The sequence below is a fragment of the Leptosomus discolor genome, chromosome 5 (genome assembly GCF_034619465.1).
Source record: "Leptosomus discolor isolate bLepDis1 chromosome 5, bLepDis1.hap2, whole genome shotgun sequence".
In the NCBI taxonomy this organism is placed as follows: domain Eukaryota; kingdom Metazoa; phylum Chordata; class Aves; order Leptosomiformes; family Leptosomidae; genus Leptosomus; species Leptosomus discolor.
Window position 1 is genome coordinate 12,247,606 of NC_141395.1, and position 14,633 is coordinate 12,262,238.

The 14,633-nt window shown below is 39.2% G+C and overlaps 1 protein-coding gene across 3 annotated transcripts in view; it reads left to right on the forward strand.

The window, feature by feature from the left end:
• Nucleotides 1–14,633, forward strand: part of MYLK (myosin light chain kinase) — a 218,344-nt gene that overhangs the window by 133,723 nt on the left and 69,988 nt on the right. For all 3 annotated transcript variants that reach the window (XM_086464977.1, XM_086464979.1, XM_086464978.1), the window contains 3 exons: nucleotides 795–1,041; nucleotides 9,139–9,219; nucleotides 9,579–10,468. In XM_086464977.1, the coding sequence (XP_086321103.1) occupies nucleotides 795–1,041; nucleotides 9,139–9,219; nucleotides 9,579–10,468 (1,218 nt within the window). The remainder of the gene's footprint in view (nucleotides 1–794; nucleotides 1,042–9,138; nucleotides 9,220–9,578; nucleotides 10,469–14,633) is intronic.

The window sequence follows — 14,633 nt, forward strand, 5'->3', positions numbered from 1 at the left end:
TGGTAGCAGGTGAGGAACACATGATTTCTGCAATTTGGGAACTAGTTGCAAAAAAATTTGGCTTTGAACATCAACATATGATGTAAATCCCACAACAACCATTGAAGTACCTACAAAATTTCTGTGATTGGGCATTCACTACCTTCAAGACAGGGAACTTATCTAATCTTAATGTATGCCAGCATTTTCCCATAGTCGTTACTGAGAATTACTGAAATCAATGGGAGACATTTATTATTTTTAATGTAAAGGATCTTAACCCCAGAATTTCAGAGACCTGTGCCTCGAGGGGTGGGTCTGAAGTCTGTTATCACTGTCCGCTCTGGATTCAGACCTTCCTCTGTTCTCTTAAGTTCCCCTGAGATCTAGCCTCAAGGTCAGTCTTCTATATTAAATACTATTTTATGCAATTGCTAATGATGATTTATTACATGAGCACTCAACTGCGCGGCAGTCATAGTACTGTCACTTCCCTTAAAGCTGTTCCTACCCGTATTCTCTAAGGACAAATCTTCAAGATTCCTTTTAGGGCAGCTTTAAAGTCCCTTTGTTTTGCTCTTAATATAAGCCTGGATTGAGCCAGTAAAGTGCCAAGTAAATGATTAATTTTAGTATCAACACAAGTTACTTCCAAAATTAAAGCCTGACTTACTTTCAGATTAAAAACTTATACCCTGCATGTTCAAAATAACTTTGCTTGTCTGTGATTGCTTTCCTTGAAGTTAGTTAGCTTATTAGTTACGTTCAAGCTTGGCATTTTCTCTTGATTTGTAAACTGTGTTTTTAAACTACAGAACCTCAGGATGGTATTCAGCCCTGGTTCATTAGCAAACCAAGATCAGTGACAGCAGCTCCTGGGCAAAATGTCCTTATATCCTGTGCCATTGCTGGAGATCCTTTCCCCACTGTTCACTGGTTTAAAGATGGGCAAGAAATAATGCCAGGAACAGCATGTGAAATCCTGCAAAATGAAGACATCTTCACACTGATCTTGAGGAATGTGCAGTCTCGTCATGCAGGACAATATGAAATTCAGCTCAGGTATGTTTGCCATGAAAACAGCTTGTTCCCTTGGAACAATTAGTTATATTTATCCTTAAGCTGAAATTCCCACCTGAAGAAGATAAAAGTTCCCTCCTATTTGCACAAAACAGTAAGGGAATAAAGGAACAAAATATTTCTGAGGGTTGAAAAGAACTAATAAAACTCAAAAGAGGAAAGAGAAGACACAAGAAGAGTCAGAAAGAATGACAAAGCAGTGTAAAGTTTCCTTTTGGGATCGTAAAAACAAAGCTTTGTGGCAGCAGTATGGGAAGCAATTTGGGTTTCTAGCGAGGGAAACGACAATCAACGTCTTGATTTTTGGAGGTATTGTTTATCATGTTTGGCATCTCTCTGGATATTTGTAAGGATGCCTGCTTTCCATGGGAGCAACCTGATCAGGAAAGGCCATTCCACAAGATTATGATCCATAACTTTAAGGGGAGAAAGTGTTTCCTGGCCATGTTTGTAATGTCTGAATTTTATATGGAATTAGGAATCTCCTTTTTCTGGTGTATCTTTGAAATGAGGCACTCTGCTGCTTTGAACTTCATGTCATTCCTACAAAATTTGGAAGAGCTGTTTTGAATTTCTTTTTTTCCTGGTAAAATAACTGTCCTTTAAATGAAGAATCAGATTTGCTGGTTCCTTACCTTGTAGAAAGTACCACAACATTTTCTACCTCCAATGGTGATGATTTGGCGTAATTACATATCCCCTATGCAGTTATAGAAAACTTAGTGTACAACCTTAAACTGATGTTATCATTCTATGCTATTTACTGTGTGTGGGTATATTGCCTTACTTGGCTAATATTTGTGACTTTATTTATTAAAATTTATTTAAGCATCACAGACATTTGAATCTATTACACTGGAAGAAAGTTATCTGCGCTTCTCCACGCGCTAGCTTTTTAGATGGGCTACTCCAGTAGGCAGTTTAGACAGATACTGCCCAGTGTTATGAAGTGTTAGCATTGCAGTTCTGCACCACTTGCACTTGCCTGGTTTATGGTGGTTTTTGTCCTTTTTTTTTTTTTTTTTTTGCTATAAACTACTTATATTTGTTTCATATACTTGTCTAGTACAAAATTTAAAAACTAAATTGTCCTTTGCCTGCTTGCATGTCTTCCTAACCCAAGGAAACAGGGCATTTCTTAATAAATTTAACCCATTTAGCCTCTAAACAGTGAGTTTAATTTTTTATAGTTATCACTTATTTCCCAACCCAAGTTGCCTGAATGACGGAAACATCACTGTGTAGGTGCCTAGCTCTAAGGTGTGTTTCCATAGGCTATTGCAGGCAGCCCCAAACTAGCCTCAGTATATTTTAGTATTTAAAGTCAGATGTAAAGTCAGTATTTAAACTCACTTTTCAGCAGAAAAGGGTGCTTTAGAAAGTTATAGCTGTTGTATATCAAGATTTCTCATAATGAAGTTTTTTACACTTAATTTCAAGTTTTATCACTAACATTTATGTAGGTAGAGCCATATGTGCCATAACCTTTTTCCAGATAAGCTGTTCAGTAGATTTAGACTCTGTATTCCGCAATAAATTGCGAACTGACTCATTTCAGAACAATTGGCTTGTTCGCAGTCAGCCCAGGTGATCTAGGACGTTCAGAATGCTGATTTGTGCAGGTCATGTCTACATACATCCTTGCACCTAAGAAAAGTCTCTTCGGGGATCAGTGGCATCTAACACACAGTACGTCTGGCAGGATTAAAAATGCCAGTTCAATTTCGTTAAGGTCACCCACCTCTCCATGAGAGAGCAGGCCAAACTGTGAGAATTGCTACCTTCTGCTGGTACATTTCCATCCTTCGGTGTGTGTGCCCTGGGCATGGGCATCTTCTCTTATGATATTCTGATGGTTTCACTTGAACTGAAAGAGAATGAGGTATTTCAGCAAAACTTCAGGGGTGGAAGAAGGAAGAAGAACAGGAAGAGCAAAGGAGAGCCAAGAGGGCTTTGTGCAAGATTGTTGTACTGACTTTTGCAAGTCGACCTTAGGGATCAGGTGTAATTGGTGGTCACCTAGGCCAAATTCATCACTGAAGACATTTGTCAAAGTGGAAGCCTGACAATATCTTGACTCTAGAACATAACAGAATGTACACTTACAAATAAATTGTTTCAGAAAATTAGCAGAGGAGAACAATTTTGCGGGGCAGGTTGTGAGAAGTAAAGTGGTAGCTAGAAAACAACACAGCAGGTTACGTGTTAGTTTCGGTTACTCCCTTATCCTTTCACTGGGTAAATAGCTGGGGATCCCACAAAGATCAGTGCATTCATCTTGGCTTATTCTAATCCATAATAAGTAAAGCTGTGCTGCCGTTAGAGCAAGGGGAATGCTGATAGCTCTTTTTACCCTGCTGTCATTTGTAAAATTTCAGTTACTGTTTTGGGAACAGAAATCCATATGCTTTTAGGCAATTGCTTGTATACCATGAACAACAGAGAAGTAACTGCCTCAGGAATATCCAAGGAACCAAATGTCAGCTGTATAACTTCAAGTTTGCAATAAAGCTAAAATAATTTTCAGCAGCAAATAGTCTTGTCTATATAGATTTTGATCTGCCTGCATTTGTCTTGGATACTTGATTGAGAATTGTTAATATATTCAGAAACTCAACTACCTGAGAGGAGGAGACCTGCATTTAGTGTCTTTCTCTCAAAGACTCCTACAAAGTCCATTAGAAGTATGGTATAACTGAGAAACCACAAGTCAATTCACTGAAAAGTTTATAGAGAAGTTGACAGTGGGCTATTTTTAAACATAATCATTTTATTTTCAAATAAGATGTGCGGTGCCTTTTTATGTATTAATTTTAGAAGCATGTTGCATAGCTGCTTTTAGGGAGTCATTCCCTCTCCAACTCCCTTAATTTAGTCTGGGCATGGTTTCCTTCCAGTGTTAATTATTTTCCAATTTTCTTCTCCATTGTTCTTAAGCTCTAATTTCTGTCCTAATATCTCCACAATTCTCCTTTTGTGTTGGCTGCTCACAAATTAAAACTCTTTAAAAATTTGGTTTAATAAAAGATCTATTTGTCTCTTCCTAGTTCTTTCTCCTTTCATTAGAGTGAGCTGACAAAGGTATGCAGCCCAGTGTGATCCTAGTGTGATCCATCCATGATTGCTGGTTGGCTTTCTGTCTTTCCATCCCTCAGCATTATTTAGAATACATGTTTGCTTTGCCTTTTACTATATAGCAGACTACTAAGTCTGACTTTTAAGAGGGTGGTCATTGTAGCCTCTCCTGGTCCTTGTTTTAAACCTACACAGACTTCTGACTCCTCTACGCTTGCATTCTTAATTGTCCTAATAATGTTCCATTGAGCCTGTTATTGCTCATGCCTCAAGGAATGGTTTTGCATAAATATAAAAAGAACAACAGATTCATCCACTACTGTGGTTCATCTATTGAAATCTGAACACTTTGCTGCCTGCAAAATGCCGGCCCATGCAGTTAAGGGATAAGAAATCAGTCAGCATCTCTGTGAACCCATCGTGATTGACATGGGAAATAACAGTCGTTTTTTGACTCAGAAAACCATTGATTTTTCCTCCTCCTGTCCTTTGCATCCTTCCGGTGATGCAAGCACTAGTATCCTTTTAATCCCAGTATGACTTCCCGTGTTGTTTCAGTCAGTGTGTACCTCGTAAATTAAGAGGTAAGCAAAGAAATTGGGAGTACTGGACAGAGACTGTGTTTGTTGAGCAAAGCCTTTATCTTTATAACGGCACAGTCAATAAGAGAGACCTCAGAAATCCTCCTGCAGTTCCTTAAACAAATCGTCTGCTTTGTTAACCTTTGTCTTCTCAGATGCTGAGTATTTATCTTCTTCCCCACCCAGTCTTCCATAAAATTTTGGTTAGTGTTGATTAATCTTATTTACAGATTTTGATAATCTGATTAAAATCAGAGGTAAACATTCATCTTGTAAATCAGTAGCACCTCAAATACTCTGCAATTCAGGTTGTATAAAAAGCAGTTGTAAGATTACATTCCATTACACCAAACAGTAAATATAGTTCTGTCTTTCTGTAAAATACAGTTTGCAAAACTTGTTTTCTGCTATCAACACATTGTCTGTTTTTAGGAAAGAAAACCATGACCCCTTTCTATTCCATTCTCCCACTCAATGCTGTAAAACACAAATAAAATAATTGGTCTTTCAGGTATAAAAAATTTTGGCCAAACTCTCAAGGGAGGTAAATCAGTGCATCCTCGTTGAAGCCAGTAGAGCTGTTCTGCTTTATGTCAGCTAAAGTTGTGATCCAGTAGATTAGTTGCTTTCTTTGGGGTTAAAGCCTCATGGAGTCTGTATTTTCTCTCCATTTAATTAGCTCACAAAAGAGTTGCAAAACCTCATTCTGAGGCTTTGCAGTTACCTACTGAAGCACCAGCTATAGCTCGGGATCAACTTCTTTGCCCCTTTCAGTTAATTTTTTTAAAAATGTAATTTACTCTGCAATACTTGTTTCACACTTCGTAGGCCAGTAGGAAATTTCAGTGTGTCCCCACACTATAATTAACAGTGCTTTTTTTCCTCTTCCTCCAGAGAGTGCTTCCTAGGGACATGCAGACAATAAGTCTCATCTAAGGTTCAGTGAAAATATTTGAGTACATTCTGCCAAGAAACTAGTATTTCAAGATATTTTGAACATAAAAGCCATTCCAGGGAGAACTGATCCCACAATAGGACGGAGAGCTATTTTTAAAATTGCTTCAGGCTTTGCAGCTGGGGTTTTATTTGTTTTTGGTGGGGATTTTTTATTATTATTCCTTGACATTTTAAAGATAAGTCCTGTGCATGGGCATTCTACAGAACAATCCTGCAAAAGTCAACACTTCCAGACACTTCTTTACAGCATAGCTAGGAAGCATAGGTTTTATCCATGTCTATCATTATTCCATAATAACAGAGCCACTAAGACCTGTCTTTGTCTAGGGTTTTGCTGGTAAAATGCCAACATGGAGAACCTCAAGTTGAAGAAGTAACATTGTTATTGCCAAGATTCAAAACAGCAGATGTGAAAGACTTGAAGTGGTGCTTGTGTACTGCAAAGCTCTATTTTTTCTAACTGCCCCTATGTATCTTGCCTTGCCTAGATTCTGAAATTGCCTAAATGTAAAAATATTTACAAAGTTTCCAGAACTATTCCTGATTGAATTTAGCATCTGAACCATCCAGTTCTTCTTAATTTTTCTTGGCTTGTTTCTTTTTTTCCATCTTGTGATCTCCAAGGTGGGTCAGTGTTATTAACTTCACCTTTTTAGACTCTGCAACTGATTCAGCAGATAAAATTATATTCTCGCTGCTTCTAAAATCAGTAACAAAACTCACTTTGATTTCACTGGGAGCAGAACTTGCCCTGAGAAGGCTACGCTTTTGAGCAGGAGTATGATGAACGACACACAGACTTGAGGTTTGTATCCAGTGGTCTAGTTTTCAGCCATTCACTTGAGTCAGAAATCATAGTTAAGATCAAAAAACTACCTTGTGAATCATTTCTCCGTCTAGGTACTTCTATGTCCCACTGCTGCCATAAGTTATAAGTGCTTCCCAAGGCTTTAAAAATAGAAGGAACAAAATGCTCTCCTGCTTTCTTACCCCCTTCTTTATTTTCCAAACCCTGTGAAAAATAGCTTAGTTTAGAGAGGTTTACTTTGCCTTCCTTATTTGCTTCTTTGCATACGTGAAGAATTTGCAAAGGGAACGATGCATTGCAGAAACGGGTCCTGCAGAAATGCTGTTACTCTTCACAGCGGTCAGGGTCACATTCAGTACTCCTAGATCCCTCTCCTGGGAGAGTGCTGTCTCTGTTACTTTAACCTCTCCCACTGGTGACACAATTCTTGCAGGCAAATATTTTTGCCATACAGTCATGACAGAAGCCGAGCAGTTATTTGATGTATGCTGTAAATTGTCTATACTTCAGCTTGCGAGGCTTCTCCTACATTGTCAGCTTTTGATTGGCTTTAAGTCCTAAAGGAAGAGTAGTTGAGCTCTGGGAGACTTATGGGAGGGATCTTCTGGTAAACCAACTGCCTGCTAACAGCACTGTAGCACTGGTGAAAGAAAGTACTTGAGCAGTTTCAGAGCATGTCTGCTTTTCTTAAAAGCTTCTGAGAAGCAGGAAAAAAAAATTGTGAGTTTCAATAGTGGCAAAAGGGTCCAGTTCAAAATGCATTGTTGAAGACAACAGGTTTTCAGCAGTGTTGGTACTCTGCCATCATTTGATGTCAGGGTTGGAAGGAGGTGATGTGCAATTGTTTCTGTTTATCTTTCCATTTGTCTTTCCTTCTTTTTATTTCTCTTGCTTCCAAATGGAGGTCACACATAAGAGGAAGTAAGAATGGCAGGTCTCCAGTGCAGGACTGTGTTAAATACTCTCTGCATTGACTTGGATCGTCTCCTGCCATCTCCTGCCTGGACAGTTTCTGTTTGATACTCAGATGTTCTCTAGTCTTTTGTATTGAAGGAAATTAAGGTTGTGGCTTTCAGTGCTGTTCTTATGGATTGCCTTCAATAGCGGTTTCTAGTGTACATATTCTGAGCTGTTGGATATAAAGTGTTCAAAACGTTTCTATGCCTTGTTGTTGTTAATGGTCTTAAGGTCAAATAAGATGTGTTCCTACCAGCAGGGCCTTTACTTTGCTATCCACTTAGTTCGGTTAACCCCACCAATTTCTTCTTGGTGTTAAAGGCTCAGTTTTCACGTTAGGCTGATCCACTGTTTCATTTTCTAAAGCAACAGAAAGCAATGGGAATCTATCTGAAAAGGTGATGGCACTAATTGCTATTATAAAGACATAACTTAAGGCTGCATCTGTGTTAATGATCTTGCCTACTGTGAGACTTCATTGCAAGTTGCAAATGGGTGAAATTATAGTTTATTCACCCAAACAGAACTGTATCTAGGCATGTATTTTCATGCACTATTTAAAAAGCAGGCCAGACAATATGTTTATGGCAAACAAATAGAAAGGCATTCCTGAGTCTATATTTTAAACTTCAGGGCAACGTGGAGGTGAAGGTGATCTTATTTAGCAAGTCTTTGGAAAGCAGAACACAGCCAGGAAAACCTGCTTCTCTTTCCTTCCTCCCCCCAATGCACATGTGTTTTGCTCATGTCCAGGAAATGTTTTCAGTAGCAAAAATTGTTTTTGTTTGAAAAAGAAAAATCATTCAGGAGTTTGTAGTCCATTTACGAACTTAAACTGGGAAGGACAAAAGTGTTTTCACTAATAAAAGATATCTTTAACCAATTCAGGTCTGGTTTTTTAATAGCAGTTCAGGGGAGCGGTGGCAACAGTTACACAACTGCCGCCCTGGGGGAGTTAAATTTTGCTTTTGGCATCTCCTGTGTTAAGTGGAGAAGAGCCATTTGGGGCTAGAAGAATGATATATATCCGCGGGAGGGAGGGAGCAGCGGGGGTGGGGGGGAGCACTTTAAATGAATTCTTTAATGGGAGCCCTTTCCAGAAGGCATCCATGGTATTCCTCTGCAAAAGGAAGAATAAGTACTCAGCACCATATATGGTGACACTTTTATGTTTTTTAATATAAACATGTACAGACTGGAGCAATCCATGCAGATGGGTTTTGCTGATTGGTTGGGCCAGGGGGGAGGGAAGGAAATGAGACCCTGCTTTTAATATCTTAACGTTAGAAAACTTAAGAGCTTGGGTTTGAATAAATAAACAGTAGGCAGAGTTGGAAAGATTTTCAACTTTGCAAAATAGCCCCTTCCTCTGCCTTAATTTTCCAGCTTTTGTATTTGTTTTCCTTTAGCTTGTTTGTTTGCAGCTGTTTCATTCTGTAAATTGCTTTGATTTTTGTTCAGGGAGTATGTTGTTCCCAGTGTAGACAACAGCAGATCAGTAAAAGCTATTTGAGATAGCTTGGCTCCAAATATAAGGGGACCAAATCCACTCAGTCAACCACCACAATGCTGGGCATAGGAAAGGAGGATGCCACACTGGGTTTGAGCTGCTTTAGTGCAACACACAATCACTTAGCTCAGGCAAGTTACAATTTTGGAGGCAGAAACCTCTGCTTTTCTGATTTCACTTAAATATTTCAGGAACCAAGTTGGAGAATGCAGCTGCCAGGTGTCTCTGATGGTGCGGGAGAGTTCAGCTTCCAGAACAGAAATGCTCAGAGAGTGAGTATTTTTCCCAGGGACTTGCATGGGTGGGTTCTATTTTTTGCTCCGTTAATTCCCTGCCCTTACAGACCCAGGCTGGCTGCTGTTCAACCTAATCCCCAAATGTGACCCAACAAATTGTTTTCATCATACATGCTAAGCACATTGTACCAAGCCAGAGTAGAGAAGATCTTTTTTGTTTGTGCCCTTATATGGCTCCTGAAGTCATCATTGATGCAATAAACTAATGGAGTGTGCTCCTCTAATCAACCTCCCCTTCTATAAACACATTTTGTTCCTGCTCTGAGATTGTTCCCTGACATTTTTAAACCAGCCCCTTTCCTGGCTCTCTCTTTCTTTTCTTTTTCGGATCATAGTGGGAGGGAATCAGCCAGCTCTGGAGAGCAAAGAGATGGTGGAGATCATGGTAAACTAACATTTGGTAGAACAAGTGGCTTCAAAAAGAACAGCAGTGAAACCAGAGCAGCTGAGGAAGAGCAGGAAGACGTCCGAGGTGTGCTGAAGAGGCGAGTGGAAACTCGGGAACACACAGAGGAGAGCCTGAGGCAGCAGGAAGCTGAGCAACTTGATTTCCGTGACATTTTAGGCAAGAAAGTCAGCACCAAAAGTTTTTCTGAGGAGGAACTGAAAGAAATCCCAGCCGAACAAATGGACTTCCGAGCAAACCTGCAGCGGCAGGTCAAACCCAAGACCTTGTCAGAGGAGGAAAGGAAAGTTCATGCTCCTCAGCAGGTGGACTTCCGCTCTGTGCTGGCCAAGAAAGGCACCCCAAAAACCCCATTGCCAGAGAAGGTGCCACCTCCTAAGCCAGCCATTACAGATTTCAGATCTGTGCTGGGCTCAAAGAAAAAGCCACCTGCAGAGAATGGCAGCGCTAGCACCCCAGCACCAAATGCCCGCACCAATTCTGAAGCCCAGAACGCGACTCCCAATTCTCAAGCCCCTGTTGCCAAACCAGCAGTGAAAAAAGAAGAGAAGAATGACAGAAACTGTGAACATGGGTGCGCAGTGGTGGATGGCGGAATAATTGGGAAAAAAGCTGAAAACAAAACAACAGCAAGCAAACCACCAGCAAGCAAAGGAACAGCACCCTCCTTTACAGAGAAGCTTCAGGATGCTCAAGTAGTAGATGGTGAAAAATTGGTCTTACAATGTCGGATTTCCTCTGATCCCCCTGCAGCTGTCACCTGGACTCTAGACAGCAAAACCATCAAATCATCAAAGTCCATTGTCATCTCCCAAGAAGGTAAATTAATTGAGTTATAAGCCAGCTAGATGGCACACTGTTATATCTAGCTCTTGATTAATAATATTTAGTTCATTAAAGGTAACTCAATACTTTATTTAAGTCCTGTGCCAGTAACTGTTTCCAGATGCAACTTTTTTGTTATTTCAGTGGAGTACACAAGGAACAGTATTGTTTGACATTTCTTGCAGATTCTCCTTTAACAGCCTGCAGATGTAATTTTTATAAAGTTGAACTTCTTGCATTTTTAAATGCTGTTTACATTGCTAACGCTGTTTAAGGAGCTGGTACATGACGTTTATTTAAGCTGAACTTTAAGGATTTAGAACATTGAAGACAGAATAATATTATTGCTCGTTTACAAATTCTAATTTAATTCTTCTGTATGTTTAATATTTCAGGCGTTTTATTGCAATAAGAAACACAGAAGCAAAGATGGGTGTGTTATAGAAAGAAATTACTACAACTTCAAGTTACATAGCTAAGATCAGAGTAGAGAGTTGATTTCCAGTGTATTTAATGCCCCACCACAGATACTTCTGTTGCCTTTACAGATACTGAAGTATTTGAACCCCACTAGCCTGGCAGCTTAACTAATTTGAAAACAGTACAGAGTTTGGTAAAAGTCCTCAGAGAGAACATGCACTGTTGTCAAACTGAGTGATCTCTTCATATTGCACATTCTGGATAATCAAACTCTGATAGACTGGTTTTGTGTGAAAGTTAATAGTGTTTCTAGACAAAATGTGTTTTCCTTGGGACAAAAATTAGGGAGGATAACTGATAATACAAAAAAAATTCTTTACTTCCTATTTGTTTCATAAAACACTGAGGAAATTATATGGAGAATGACAGTGTCCTGCACGTTGTAGTTAAAAGTTCGTGTTCACAAGAAGAATTATAGCTTCACACAGGGGTCTGCACTCTTAATTGTGAATCTTTCTGCATTTAATCCAGACTATTTTCAGTGTTATTAAATGAGAACCAAATGAATATACACGATGGTTCACCACAACCAGTGAATCCTTGTGCAGTGTTCTAAGCACTGAAACATGAGGATTCTTTTAAAGTGGATGCAGTCAGAAACATTGTGTTCAGGAAAAAAAAAAGGTACCTAAGTACTACATTAAGGGAATACCAAAGTAAGTAGATGGAGAGAGGGAAATAGTAGCAGGTGCATAGTGTCTGAAGTAGCACAAAAAATTTATTTATGAGTACATGATGATTTTTAACAGAGGGGACTGTGTAGAATAGAAGTAACTGTCATGTACATGAGAAAAAGTTAACTGGTGGAAATGACATCCTTGTAAAAAGGACTGACAGGATCAGGAAGGTGAAATACTGCAATTTAGTCAGCTTTACACTGGAAGCAAGATTTTGAATGTTTTCTTGGAGTTGCTCAGAGTGAAAAGAAATTATGCATCTTAAAGTTTCATGTCTCCTATCAAAGTACATCAGGTAGACAGCATCTCTGTATCAAAGCTTCTGAGCTATGAGGTGGAGCCTCCTAAAATACCAAAGCTTTAATGCTGGGGTGCTGCAAAAGGCTGTCTTGTCTAAAATCATCTGAGTAATTAACTGTTACAGTCCCCAACTCACATTGACTTTCTAAAATAGTACTATGGAGCTGAAAATCCAATGTAGTTGTGTTTACAGTGAAGTCATCCTCATGTACAGAAGTGCTCTACCACCTGCCTGAGCACGGCATGTGGCTTACCCCATCCAGTTTGTCTGGGCTAGGTGAGGTAAGGAACAAAGGTCACCACTGGGTAAGGAATCCACTGGGTCAGGACAGCTTCTTGCAGGTGAAGAATCTGTCCTTAGGTTTGAGTTGTACCTGCATTATTACACTAGTGTCACGCGTAGGTAGTCAGCATTATCAGTACTTCAAAGTTATGCTTTCTTTTGCATGTATTTGCAGAGGATCTTAGAGAGAAATATTACACAGAGAAGTAAATGCTACAGTTTTCTCCTTTAATGGAAAGAAATGGAATGAGGATTAGAACTTTTTTTTTTTTTAAACCTTATTACATACCTCTGGTACACTGAGGGAATGCATTGCATGATGGTCAATTTAGGTTTTTTCCTGACAGTACCAGCTAGCTTTGGCACTTGGAGAACAATAAAACAACACGAAAAAAAGGAAATTGCTGCTTTCCCACTGTGAGATGCTTTCATGCCAAATGTTAAGTAATTAACTAGGTATGCGTGATACTTACTTTAAGTAAGTTCCATTTTTCTTAGAGATTGATTTTTCTCTTTTCCCCTAATTAGGAACACAAAAATAGTTGAAGGAACCAAGGGAGGAGAAGGAATAATTAGCTACAGACTAGAATTGAGAACAAATTTAGGATGAACGTCAGGAAATACTGTTCAATAGAGAAACTGTATGGATTAGTCTCACAGAAAGTGTTTGGCACAGCTTTAAACACAGAAACCAGCAATAAAACTGGAGGCAGTACACAGCAGCCCAATGCCAAAATCCCAGATTCCATCTTTTGCCCCAAACACTGACAAGGCAGCTTTGGCATGCCCGCAGGTGTCCTATCCTTCAGCAGGAGTGCCTTTGACCAACCTTGGAGCAGCATTTAATGGGCTCTGGAGATAATCCCCTAGAGTCATCCTCAGCTGAAAGAAGGTTGAGTCTGTGGGGAAGGAGAGGAATTCAGAGCAAGCAGACCTAGCTCACATTAATGGGCTTAGATCTTGCAAAGCCATTTTTTATTTCTTTGGTATGACTTTGCTCCTCTTATGTTCAGCAAGAAAATCCACTGTGGAAGTGCATAGACTGGGTCTATTCTTGGCTATTTCACCAGCTGGTTTTGTGTTGCCGTGATGGTTGGTGGTGACCACTGGTTCTCATGTATGGAAAATTTTCCAGATGTACCTCACAGAAGAATAACTAACTTGTTCTTAGTGAGTTGGATACTAGAAAATCCTCTGTCTAGAGTGAGACATGCCTATCTGCTTCTTATCATACTACAAGCCCATCTTAGTATGGACCACTGGTCCACAAACTGTTCAGTGTAACACATGAACCTGCAGAATGCCATGTCTTTGTCTTATGGAAATTAAATTAACTCTCTCTCTCATTGCCAGAAAGCAAAATGAGATAGAAGTTTTCTGATCTCCTGGTGCCAAATATATTGTGAAGATAAATACATAAAATCTTGTTTCAGGAACATGCCCACCTGGTAAAACAAGTGGCATATTTGGCCGGGAAGGGCAGTCTTAAAGTATATTTGTGTGTAACAAGTTCACAGGATAAGCAAATTAACTAGTCCCTTTATGTAGTCACTCACGGAAAGTAACTTTCCTTGGCTTATTTGTCCTAGCTGATGGTAAAACCCCTTACCTGTAAGAAACAACTCCATTCACACATCTCCTCTGTGTTTGAAGAGGTTAATGCTACATTGCCTGTCCAAGGCAGTTTAGCCGTTAGCGTGCAAGAGAAGGGAGGATGTTAGTCTGAATTCAAACATCAGGATCAGAATAATCACTGATAGGTAAGGTCTTCGGCAACGGAAAAATTAAATCCTGCACCAAAAAAGAGCTTAATCTTCAGGCATATTTATACAGTGTTTGTGCTGTATTCTAGGACTTAATCTAGGGCTTGCAATGTGTTCTGTTGTGCCAGAGTTAAGTTTACATTAGCAATTAGAAGTCAGAATCTGGGCAACATTATACTGGATGTCACAATCACAACATATTTAAGATCAATCTCATTCCTTCCGTTTTACATTTCAACTACTAATACTGTTTTGTTTCACTTTGAAATCATGAACATCAGTACTTGTTTCTGCATTTCTTTTATAATTCCCCAAATGGTATTCTGTCAGTCGATTGGCATGAGTGATTTGTTGCTTAAAGTATCATTTTTATGACCAAGTAAGCTCTTACACCATTTTTCTTTTACAAACGTATCTGACCTGGTAGGAGTTTATTAATGGTTTGATTTTATGTTTTTCTTCTTTTAAACACTTGTCTGAGTGCACTTATCTACATTCCTGGGATAGATATTAATGTGGTTTTTTGTCTGTGAAATCTCAAAATAAATAGTAACTGTAACAAACAAACAAAAGAGGGTACTCATAACTTAGCACACTGTGCATTTATATGGGCAGGTTAGATGGTGTATGATTAAGAGACAGTTGATTTTAATATG